This window comes from Ochotona curzoniae, unplaced genomic scaffold (assembly GCF_017591425.1).
Source record: "Ochotona curzoniae isolate NIBS_2020 unplaced genomic scaffold, NIBS_Ocur_1.0 patch58, whole genome shotgun sequence".
NCBI classification, from domain to species: Eukaryota; Metazoa; Chordata; class Mammalia; order Lagomorpha; family Ochotonidae; genus Ochotona; species Ochotona curzoniae.
In genome coordinates, this window is record NW_024467037.1 from 1,395,219 (window position 1) to 1,407,941 (window position 12,723).

The 12,723-nt window shown below is 40.6% G+C and overlaps 1 protein-coding gene across 7 annotated transcripts; it reads right to left on the minus strand.

The window, feature by feature from the left end:
- Positions 1–1,809: 1,809 nt before the first annotated feature.
- On the minus strand, positions 1,810–12,717 carry LOC121168109 (NADH dehydrogenase [ubiquinone] 1 beta subcomplex subunit 3). Of its 7 annotated transcripts, none has more exons than XM_040997895.1 (4): positions 12,681–12,709; positions 12,293–12,369; positions 4,923–5,082; positions 1,810–2,088 (listed from the first exon to the last, which is right to left on the minus strand). In XM_040997895.1, exons 3-4 carry the CDS (start codon positions 5,078–5,080, stop codon positions 1,932–1,934), a joined length of 315 nt encoding a protein of 104 aa, XP_040853829.1. In that variant the 5' UTR covers positions 5,081–5,082; positions 12,293–12,369; positions 12,681–12,709; the 3' UTR covers positions 1,810–1,931. The 7 variants fall into 7 exon arrangements, with proteins under 7 accessions (XP_040853829.1, XP_040853830.1, XP_040853828.1 ...); XM_040997896.1 differs by lacking the exon at positions 12,681–12,709 and adding an exon at positions 5,738–5,841 and having other exon boundaries at positions 12,293–12,459; XM_040997894.1 differs by lacking the exon at positions 12,293–12,369 and having other exon boundaries at positions 12,651–12,717.
- Between the last annotated feature and the right edge of the window lie 6 nt (positions 12,718–12,723).

The following is a 12,723-nucleotide window of genomic DNA, read 5'->3' on the forward strand; positions in this document are numbered from 1 at the left end:
CTAATGGGATCCCTGCGCTCACAAGGTGAGGATTTAGCCATTGACCCACCACAGAAAGGCTATCCTCTGCCTCACAAAGCGGGGCTGGGCCAAACTAAAGCCAGGAATCCAGACCTCAGTAAGTCAGCAGGGACTGAGGTACCCAACCCATTATCTGCTGCCTCCTAGGTGTGTTGAAAGGGAGCTGGATCAGAAAGGGAGCAAGCTAAGGCTTGAGCCAGCATTCAGATATGGTATGCAGGCATCACAAGAAGTGGCTTAACCCACAGCACCACAATGCCCATCCTGCACCTTTTTTCCCACAAAGATTTATTTTTATTGCAAAGTCAGATATACAGAGAAGATCTTTCATCCATTGATTCACTCCCCAAGTGGCTGCAATGGTTGGAGCTGTGCTGATCCAAAGCCAGGAGCCCGGAGCCTCTTCCAGGTCTCCCAAGCAGGTGCAGGGTCCCAAAGCTTTGGGCCGTCCTCAACTGCCTTCCCAGGCCACAAGCAGGTAGCTGGACGGGAAGCAGAGCTGCCAGGATTAGAACCAGCGCCCATAATGGGATCCTGGCACATGTAAGGTGAAAACTTTATGCACTAGGCTACGGTACCAGGCCCAGTATCAGATATTTTTAAGAGTGCTATCTTATTTCCAAATATCTTTCAGATGTTAATTGTTAAATTCAGTTTCCTTGTGATTTGAAAATACTTTGTGTAATTTCAATCCTGTTAAATTTATTGAGCCTCACTTAAAATGTTTGTTGTGGTAAATGCCCCAGGTATTTAAGTGCTTCACTTTGTTCAGTTTACAGATTACAAGTCAGGTGATAGTGTTATCTGAGTTTTCTACAGACCAAATGATTTCTCATCTACTTGTCACATCAATCACTGAGAAAGGAGTATTGAAGTCTCTGAATGTTAATTGTATTTGGCCTATTTCCCGTTTTGCCTCATATATTTTGAAGCTATGTTCACACAGTTAAAATTCTGTATGCTCTCCCTCTGAATAAAATGACCCTTCTACTATGAAATGTTCCTTTTTTATCACCAAGTGATACTTATTCTAAAATCTACTTTGACTATTTACATAGTCACCTCACCACTCTTTTCATTACAGCTCACATGTTAAATGTTTTTCTTCTTCGTTACAATGTTTATAACATCTTGCTACATTGAGTTGCCCACTGCTCCTTTTCAAACTGTTTAATTACCTTTTTTGAAGTGAATTGCTTTTGTGATTCCTCTTACCACAAGCCAACAACTACTATCAGCTTATTAGGAATCCCTGTGTCTCATTTACTTCGTGATTACTCCAGTGTATATTTATAAATAAGACATTTACAAAGAAAAATTCCCCTGCAATTTGTTTCAATAATCATTTCCTTCTCAACAAGTCATTTTGCACTTTTTGCTTAAGTAAGACTTTTAATTAAAAGTGTAGAAGTCAATGATACGGAGCAAACGTCTAGTTTCTTGTTAGAGACACAAAACAAAAATCCATCAAGCTTGTTACCACAGGGAAACAACCAGGATTAAAGCAAGCATAGAGTCTGCCATCACAAATGAAAACACAGATGACATACCACGCAGCAAGAACTTTACAGTACAATCTAGGTAATTCAAACCATCTTCAGAGGATGGGTAAAGCAGCAAGGCTAGCTCCCATTTTAAACATGCTAGAGCACATCCATTTGCTCAGTCATGTACGTGCTCGCCGCCTGCAGAATGCCCTGCTGCTAATACCGAACCCATGCTAGGTGCCAGCTAAATCTGATTTGGCCTAAGATTTTTTAAGACTAAAAAACCGATCAGTAATTTTTAAAGTTACTTTATTAAATCTTATCAGCATTCTTTAGGGGATAAGCATATTGTGTAGGCTACAGTGAAGAAATCTTATTTTCACATGAGTCAGGAAGCCACCAAGAGACTTTGAGGCACTACCTTCAGTGATGCTTCTTGTCTTTACTCTGGGACTCCAGGTAATATTCAGCCCCCAAAGCCACCACGAACGCAGCAAATCCCCACTTGAATCCTTTCAGTATTGCACCAACAAAGGAAACATTGTGCGCAAAGCCACCCATGTATCTCCACGCTTCATTGCTAGAAGAAAGGAAAAATTATAATCACACACCAGCTGTGTACACTCACTGAGTAAAATCAAACTTAAGTTTTATCTTTCTAACACGTATAAATGCAAATTTATATGAAGATAAATTCAGGAGTTTCTGTGGCAAAGGTTAATTAAGAATGCATTTCCAAGCTTCATGTACAAAATAAACTAAAAAGCATTTGATGATTTTATATTTCCTACACATTATTACTCAGAATTTTTTATAATTTTCAATTTTTATTATTATTATTTTATTATTTTTTTTTTATTGGAAAGGCAGATATACAGAGAGGAGAGACAGAGAGGAAGATCTTCCGTCCGATGATTCACTCCCCAAGTGAGCACAACAGCCGATGCTATGCCAATCCAAAGCCAGGAGCCTCTTCTGGATCTCCCACGCGGGTGCAGAGTCCCAAAGCTTTGGGCCGTCCTCAACTGCTTTCCCAGGCCACAGGCAGGGAGCTGGAAGGAAAGCGGGGCTGCCGGGATAGAACTGGCGCCCATATGGGATCCCAGGCGTGCAAAGCGAGGACCTTAACCACTGTGCCACCGCACCGGGCCCTATAATTTTCAAATTTAAAAAAATTTTCCCTTGAACCCATCTGTCACATATCAGTTAGGTGGCACAGCCAAACCTGTCACTGCATGACTGAAAGATGAAATTAGGAGACAGTTTTAATCTTCTCTCTGCTTTTACTAGAATCACAGCCTTTCAGGATGGGCAAGATACTTAACTGGTCAGGATTCACACCCTCTCTCTCTCTCTTTTTTTTTTTTGGCAAGATACTTCCTTTTATCTCTTTTTTTTTTTTCTTAATGCCATGGATTGTTTTTTGTTGTTGTTATTATTATTATTAATATTGATACAGTTCTATAGGCTCTGGGATTTATTTTCCATGATACAGTTCTGTAGGTATGGTGATTCCCTTCTGTCCCATGCCACCACCTTCCCCCATATTACAGTAGTACAGTCCTTTAGTAACAGTTACAAGTTTAACATTCTGCTATTTAAGTACATCATGGCACTATTGACTTACTCTTTTATTTAGTGATTAATTTTTTTTTTTAATAATCTTACTTAGTTGATCAGGGTACAAAGGGTCAAGGGCAAAGGAAAGTGGGTAATACCATTGTTTCCACACTAATATCATCCATTTTTTCCCTATATCTGGGGTCAGGGGCAGAGATTACTTTGTAGTTTACAGGGTTGTTGTAAAGATTAAACATGCTTATGTGTCAGATATTTTGGCAGAGGAAGGTAAAACACTTGATAGCACCATTACTATTCGAGAGCTTCACACCTGGTCTCTGGCACAGCAGTTTAAACTTTAGAAGTCAGCTTTTTCTGCTTTGGTAATCATTTGTCTAAGCACTCTCGACAGCGAAGTAAATACAGGTCAAAAAAATGTCATGTTCTACAGGTAAAGATAAATCAGTGAAAAAAAACACTGTCAGGAAAACCAAAAAGTTTTTAATTTAAAAATATGACTTACAGAAAATAAATGTTAATTAAACATAATTTTAGGTGTAAAAATCAAAGATGTTAGAATAAAACTACTGCCTTTTCCTTAAGAAGATAAATGTAAACATTCTTAACAAAATTTCCGAAAGTGAAACCCAGAAATATCCCGAAGAATAACACATTATGAATTAGGGTCTACCTCAGGAATACAAGCAGTTGAATATTCGAAAGTCAACATAAGTAACAGAATATAAAAAGAAAAAAACAACAAAACTATGATACTCTCTCTACACTGAAAAACCACTTGACAGAATTCAATACTCCTTTGACAGAATAACAATGACAATGAAGCAAAAAAAAAACAAAACACCCCCAAGAGCAAAAACTTCTCTAGGAGTAGAAGGAAAGTTACTCATTTTCATATATTATTCATTTTATAAACCTCAATATTACCATAATGATCATATTTACTAGAATGGCTAGAACAGAAACTAATAATACGAAGTGCTAGTGAGGACGCTGAGCAAATAAAATCCTGACGGAATGCTGGTGGGAACACAAGACAGCACAGCCATTTTGACTTTTTTTTTTAAGGTAGAGGGAAGCAGAGAGGGAGAAAAGGTGAGGAAGAGTAAAAACACAGTGAGTCTGCTGGTTTGCCCCAAAACATGTACACCAGTCAGAGCTGGGCTGAGGTCAAAGCCAGGAAATCAAGCCAAGTCTCCCAGCACGTGCATCCGTCAGAAGCTAGAAGCAGGAGCCAGAACTGGAGCCAGAACAGAAGCCAGGTATTCAGAGAGGGACACAGGCATCCCAACCAGCGTCTTAATCACTAGAACATACGCTTTCCCAGACAAGTCAATTTGTTCCAAAGTTAGCTAAACATTTATCATATGATCCAGAAATCCCACTGTTGGGTATTTACCCAAGAGAAATGAAAATATTCTTTCACACAGACTTCTACTTGAATGGTTATAGCACCTTTACTCATTATAGCCAAAAGCCAAAAACTAGTAAATGGCAAACAAAATGAGTCATATCCATGGACAGACCTCATATAATGGATATGAAAAGCACTAGAAAGGCAGGATTAGGCATAGAAGCAACACATGTTCAAAAACATTACGTGACGTAAGAGAACAAAACAAGAACTCTTACGGCTGATTCTAACTGTATAAGCTTTAGAAAAGACAAACTATAGAGATTGGATTTTACCATAAATAAATGATACCTCAAAAAGCTGATATTGAAACTCTGTATTAAAAAAAGCCATTTTTTCCATGACTGTTAAGAGAATACATTGAAAAGGAACATACATATTAATCCTATAAGGTAAACACTATCTAAATGAATTCCTCTTACCGGGCCCATGGATCCCTCAGCCCTTGCGCAGCCAGCCTCTCCTGGACGATCTCTAACGGTGTCCCTTCTATCTTCCATTGCCTATAATCTGGAAGTTCCATTTTACCGTGACTGTGACCATGTTCCTGCCCATGCCCATGTCCATGTCCAGGGGCCATGCCTAGGAAAGAGTTACATTAAGGGAGAAAGGCAGATTATAGACCTGAAAAAGCCCAATTTGCTCTTTACATGTGAAGTCAAATGGTTTATATTTTCAAAAAAAGATAAATATGTAAAAAACCCGAGTTGACAGATTTTATAAAACACTGACAAATCAGTATTTGTAGACCGGAAATTTGAAAACCTAACCAGTAATTTCAATATGCAGAGATTACCATTTACTGTTTTTTTTTTCCCTTCTTTGTTGTAGTAACAGGAAATGTTTATTAGGACCTATGTGACAGGTACACTATACTGCACAAGTACTAACTCCACTTCTTCTTTTAAACATTTATATATTTATTTGAAAAGCACAATTGAGAAGAACGGAGAGATCTTCCAACAGCTGGTTTATTTTTAAATGGTTACAATGGCTGAGGCTGGGTTAGGTCAAAGCCAGAAAATAAGAACTTCACTGAGGTTTCCTACATGGACAGTAAGGGTTCAAGCATTTAGTCCATCTCCGCTGCTTTTCCCAGGCCATTAGCAAAAAGCTGGATTAGAAATGGAGCAGCTGAAGAATAAATAAATCTTAGAAAAAAAGAAAAAGGTGGACCACCTGGACCCAAACCGGCACCAACATGGATGCCATTTTTTAATATGGCGGCTTAACTCACGAGGAGAAAATGCCGGCTTTAGCTCCAGTACTAACACATCAGAACTTAAACTCAGACCAACTTCATTTTACGAAGACAGTAAGATTTCCAGAAATTGAGTAACTCTGTGAAGGTAACAAAAACAGTAAATGGTATAATTAGAATTTCACATTCTTGCAATTTGGTTTCAGCACCATCGCTCCTAACTTCTAAGTAATACTTTTTCTTCATTTTAAAGTCCTAATACAAAATTATGTGTAACATGGATCCTGGCGTGGTAGCCTAGTAGCTTAAGTCCTCACCTTGCACACGCCAGGATCCAATGTGGGTGCTGGTTCTAAGCTTGGCGGCCCTGCTTTCCCTTCCAGCTCCCAGCTTGTGGCCTGGGAAAGCAGTAGAGGACGGCCCAAAGCCTTACAACCCTGCACCCATGTGGGAGACCTGGAAGAGGCTCTGGGCTCCTGGGTTCAGATGGACTCAGTTCAGGCCAGTGTGGTCACTTGGGGAGTGAATCAATGGATAGAAGATCTTCCTCTCTGTCTCTCCTTCTCTCTGTATATTTGACTTTCAAATAAAATTACAATGTATCTTTGTCTTTTTTTTTTTGAAAGATTTATTTATTGGAAAGGTGGATATACAGAGAGGAGAGACAGAGAGGAAGATCTTCCGTCTGATGACCTACTCCCCAAGTGAGTGCAACGGCCAATGCTATGCCAATCCGAAGCCAGGAGCCAGGAACTTCTTCTGGGCCTACTATATGTGATCCCAGGCGTGCAAGGTGAGGACCTCAACCACTGCGCCACCGCGCCAGGCCCACAATATATCTTTAAAAAAATAAAATTACGCATAACAAAAATGTACACAGTTTTGTTATCTCCTTTGCTAAATGATTCTTTTAAGAAGCAACACTACTGGGCCCAGCGTGACCCTTGCACGCCCAGGATCCCATATGGGCACCAGTTCTAGTCCCAGTAGCCCCGCTTCCCATCCAGCTCCCTGCCTGTGGCCTGGGAAAGCAGTCGAGGACAGCCCAAAGCTTTGGGACCCTGCACCCGTGTGGGAGACCCAGAAGAACTCCTGGCTTCGGATTGGCTCAGCTCCAGCCGTTGTGGCCGCCTGGGGAGTGAACCACTGGACGGAAGATCTTCCTCCCTGTCTCTCCTCTGTATATCCGCCTTTCCAATAAAAATAAAATAAATCTTAAAAAAAAAAACCATTCTTAGGGGGCAATCACAGGGAGTTAAGTTGCTGCTTGCCACTCGGGCATCCATTCTGCTCCTTGCTAATGTCCTTCAGAAAGCAGCAGGTAAAGCGGCACCTTTGTAAGAGACATGGACAGAATTCCTTGCTCCTTGTCCTGACCAGGAGTACCAACTGCTGAAGTCATTTGAGAGTAAACTAGCAATGGATGATTTCTCTCTGTTTCTCTCTCTGTAACTCTGCCTTTCAAATAAAGACATAAATCTTCAAAAAATTCTTGTGGGCTAGTGTAGTGCTTTGGGTTAAGTCACTGCCTGTGACTCAGACATTCAATGAGTTTCCTGCAAACATGCCTGGGAAAGTAGTGAGTCCTTGATACCCACATGGGAGAGCAGGATGGAGCTCCAGGAACCTGGCTTCAGCCCCAGCTGCTGGAGTCATCGGGGAATGAATCAGCAGATGCAACTCATTCCCTAACTCTGCCTTTCAAATAAATGTCTCAGAAAAAAATTCTTTTTTTCCCCAAGATTTATTTATTTTTGACAGAAAATCTGATCTACAGAGAAGAGACAGAGAGAAAGATCATCCATCCACTGATTCACTCCCCAAGCAGTCTCAACAGCTGGAACTGAGCTGATCTAAACCCAGGAGCCAGGAGCTTCTTCCACGTCTCCCATGTGGGTGCAGAGTCCCAAAGCTTTGGGTTGTCCTCTACTGCTTTCCCAGGCCACAGCAGGAAGCTGGATGGGAAGTGAAGTAGCTGGAACACAATCGGCACCCATTTGGGATCCTGGCACATGCAAGGTGAGAACTTTAGCCACTAGGCTACCTTGCTGGGCCCAGAAAAAAATTTTTAATAGAGGCCCAGCATTGTGGTACACATATTAAGTATAAGCTGTGATACCATCACCCCATATAGGTGCTGGTTCAAATCTTGGCTGCTCTACTTCCTATCCCTCTGCTAATGGACCTAGGAAAGCAGCGGAAGATGGGTCCTTCAAGTACTTGGAGCCCTGCCATCCAACATGGGAGCCCTGGATAAAGTTTTAGGTTTCTGGCATCAGCCTGGCCCAGTTCCTGCCATTTCAGCGGTATGAGCAATGAACCTGTGGGTGGAGGAAAGATCTCTCTCTGTAATCCTGCTTTTCAAATAAATAAATAAAAATCTTAAAAAAAAAAAAAAAACCCTTCTGAACATTCTCAGCTCATGAACAAAACAAAAATAGACAGTGGTGAAAGCTTTGCTTATAGACTGCAGTTTCTTATTCCTGAATTAGACCAATTTTAGTCAACAGGTTTGTTTCCTTAAAGTATGTCCTCAAAGGGGAGACTTCAGTCTTACTAGTGTTATTTTATAGGCAATATAAAAGTACACATCTCAGCCCCGATTTAGATGATGATGAATTTCAAATTAAGGGTATGAGTTAATTGGAAAGCCATACCACACTCTGTGTGATGTTAGCAACACCGTTTCTATAATCACTGCTCTTCTGAAATAAAGTCAACCAAGTGATTTCAACTATATCTGCACTAATGAGCAGGCTCAATATTCAGAATATTAATATTATTCTACTTCATTTTAAAAGATAGTAAAGATATAGTTGGTGAAATGTTTATTAAACAGTTCCAAGATGAAAAAAGTACACACTGACACATCAATCTACTTAATATTAATAAACGTGTTAAGATAACCAAAAACACACTGATTTGCATATTTAACATAGAATGAAAAGACAGTCGCCAACACACGTTATAACTACAAAACTCATTTAAAAAGATTATTTGGGGGGCCCGGTGTGGTAGCCTAGTAGCCTGATATCCAGTGGTTGCCTTGCATGAAGTGGCTCAGCTCCAACCATGGAGCTTTGTCTCTCCTTTTTCTGTAGATACGACTTTCCAATAAAAATAAATCAATCTTAAAAATAAAAAATAAAAGTGAAGATCCCTTTACAAAAAGATTTGGTGCGTTCAATAACTTGAAGGAGAAAAATTACGGTTTCAGATTTCAGACTGATTTTTGAGATTCAATATAGGGCAAAACACAGAAGCACTGATTTAGAATGATAACGTCTTGGCTTATTTATGTCATGTTTTTAAAGATCTCTTTAATTAATAACATCTTATTTTAAAAATATTTAAAAGGGGTACTGTGGTGCAACAGATTAAGTCACTACTTGCAACACCAGCATCCCATATTGGAGGGCCAGTTTTGAGTCCATGGCTGTTTCTGATGCAAGTTCCTCATGTCAACGTCCCTGGGAGAGTAGCAGTTCATGGCTCAAAAGCTGAGTCCCACCACAAGGAAGACCCGAATGGCGGCCCAAGTTCCTGATCTCAGCCCTCACAGACCCAGCCACTGTGGTCATTTGTGAAGTGAATCAGTAATGGAAGAACCCTCTTTTTCATTTTGCTTTTGAAACAAAAAACAAAAATATTTTTTAATGTTCAAAGAGATCAGAAGACACTTTCATTTTGACAAATATGAGTTCTAGAATTTTGATACAGGTGAATATCTGTGTACAAAGAAGATGGTACAAAATTAAGGATCCAGATTTTTATAGTGAGCTATTGAAAGTCAAAGTTGAAGCATTAGTATGATGCAAACACTATTTTTAGGTTATATTATTATACTGAAAATAAAATGCTAACTATACTTATTTATCATTATACCTATTAATAGAATCATAAATAATGATTTGGAAGATCTTTGAAAGAAAACCTGGAAGTAAACATAGCCTTATTTCTCCTACACAGACATCTTTCAATAATTTCATATGTTTATTACCTAATTAAAATATTTCAGAAAGGATCTATTTCTATAATATAGATAATATAATATAATATCTGAGGCACTTTCATTTTTTTTCCAGAGGATAGTAAAAATTTATCTCCCTATTTGTTTTATGGGACTGATGAAATTAAAAAACTTTTTTCAACATATTTTTTTGAAATAATTCTTTTATGACATAGTTCCAAAAGCTCTGGGAAGCACTTTTTTAATGTTTAATATTTATTTGAAAGGTAGCATAACCAAAAAGAGACAGATAAGTTTCTTTAAACTGCTGGTTCACTTTCCAAATAGGCAGAATGCTGGAGCTGGCAAGGGCCAAAGGCAGAAACTCCATCTGGGTCTCCCAAATGGATGCCAGGGGCCCAAGAAAACCTAGTATGATCTAAAAAGTTGAATATTTTAGTACCATGTAGCCAGCAACGCTACTCTACATCTGCAGTGCCCAATATGTTAGCTATGGACATGGGAAATGTGAAAGGCCCAATTGCAGAGCTGGGAAACAGAATTAGTTTAAATTTCAAAATAGGTTCTCAAATCAGTTATTAGAAAATCTTAAAATATATTTAGAGCAATTCAGGGATAGGAATCTATTCTTTTTTAAAGGAGAGTGAGAGGCTTCCCATTTGCCAGCTCACTCTTTTTTTTTTTAAGATTTATTTTTATTATGTTTTTATTGGAAAGGCGGTTATACAGAGAGGAGAGACAGAGAAGAAGATCTTTCGTCCGATGATTCACTCCCCAAGTGAGCGCAACGGCCGATGCTATGCCGATCTGAAGCCAGGATCCAGGAACTTCTTCCAGGTCTCCCACGTGGGTGCAGGGTCCCAAAGCTTTGGGCCGTCCTCTGCTGCTTTCCCAGGCCACAGGCAGGGAGCTGGAAGGGAAGCAGGGCCGCCGGGATAGAACCGGCGCCCATACGGGATCTCGGGTGTGCAAGGCGAGGACCTTAACCACTGCGCCACTGCGCCGGGTTTAGGAATCTATCTTTTTAAAAAAAAATTATGACCTGGCATGCATCCACTGGGATAACATGGGTGCCGGTTTGTACCTCAGCTGCTCTACTTCCCATCCAGCTCCTTGCTGTGGCCTGGGAAAGCAGTAGAGGACAGCCCAAAGCTTTGGGACTCTGTACCCACATGGGAGACCCAGAAGAAGCTCCCTGGATTGGCTCGGTTCTGGCCACTGAAGCCACTTGGGGAGTGAATAAGTGGATGGAAGAGCTTTCTCTCTATCTCTCTCTCCTATCTGTAAACCTGACTTGCCAATAAAAATTAAATTTCAAAAATTTATTAAAACAGATAGAAAAGTCTTCAAGCCATTAATTCAGGCAACAAATGCTTGCGATGGAAAAGAGCTGGACAGGCCAAACAGTGGCTGGGAACGGAGGGGCCTCATACGCCAGCAGCAGGAGACCAGGCTCTGAGACCATGATTTGTTGCCTTCCAGCTTGAGTGAACAGCAAGGCAGAGCAGACTGCATCCCAGACACCTGTACATGACCCATGGTGTTTCCAATCAGAAGCTTAACTCGGTGTGCCACAATGTTCACTCCATGAATCTACACGTTTAACTGTAAACTACAAAATACAAACACGATTGGGTGTACAAAAGCGTAGCACACAAACTGACACAGCTTGTAAGCATGTATCTTATTTTGTGTAGCACATTATTTTTGAAGACAGTATGAAAACAAAATATTTCATTAATAACTTATTATTCATTATATCTTTAAATGGTATTTTGGACATACTTGGCTAGATGAAATACTGTTGAATTTTTTAATGTGACTACTAGGAAATTTAAAATTGTATGTGATCTGCGTTGGATTTTTATTGGATAGCACTATTTTGGAAGAGCCTTTGCATGTGTATAACAAGTGATTAATCTTTTCTCAAGAATCCAAACTGTAGGCAACCCAAGTGTCAAATGACAACAGAATCATGGCAAACATCATAGGATGCTGTACAGCAAAAGAAAAAAGACAAGCAAAAGTATGAATCTCCCAAATATAAGAACGAGCAAGGGCATGAGTCTGACAACAAAGGCATCCCAATTGTATTTACACAGCATGGTGGAAACACCCTGAAAACTCATTTTTTAAGGAATATACCACAGGTGGAAAAACCAATCAAATGAAGGGTCGTAACCCTCCTGGTGGACCAGGAGCTGGAATTACAAAAGTGAACACAGGTGGCTTCTAAGCAGCATTTTAGAGCAAACTTTACTGTCCCTCTAAAGGAGCTTCTAGATATTTCCCCCAAGCGTGTTCCACCACACCCTTCCCAATGACACTTTACCATCATACATACTTTACCCACATGCTCAAGAACTGTGGCCTCCTCAACTAACTGTCACCCCCTCAACCACCCCGTAACGAAAGCAATGCCTTATTTATTAACCCGAAGTGTGGTTGTAGGAGTGTACATACAATCCCTTCAAGTATTCTATATAGACCCTTCTGTCATGCACACTTGATTGTAAAAAATACAACATGTACTGTGTCAAGGACTCAACAACGGATGACTAGCTCAAGGTCAAAGCGATTCTAGTAAGAATAGTAGCTCCACAGAGAACATGCAATCGTACCAGAGTCGAAGATGGAGCGGCACGTTTGGTGGGCACGGTCACACTGAAGGGGGACGCCTCCGGCCTGGACACTGCAGCTAGGAGGACAGGCAGAGCACGAGCACACCTCGCCACACGCCACCGTACAACTTAAGACTGCCCAACACACACTCCAAACCCCTCTCTATCTGAAACACGGAGAACATTACGGAAAAAAAAAAAACAGAGTTCCTTCCTGTCTCTGCTCTCACCCCCTTAGTAGCCCGCCCCCCCAGGAGGACTTCCTAACGCTAGACCGCCAGTTCTTCCGGCTGCCTCGGCTCACCGCCCTTCTCCGCCTTCTCCCTCCCTTTCTGCAGTCTCCAGAACAAACTCTTACCACGATTTAAGACGTCGCCCAAGAACCCACCCGACTGACCGGGCCGCAGCAACCTGACCTCTCCGGACACAAC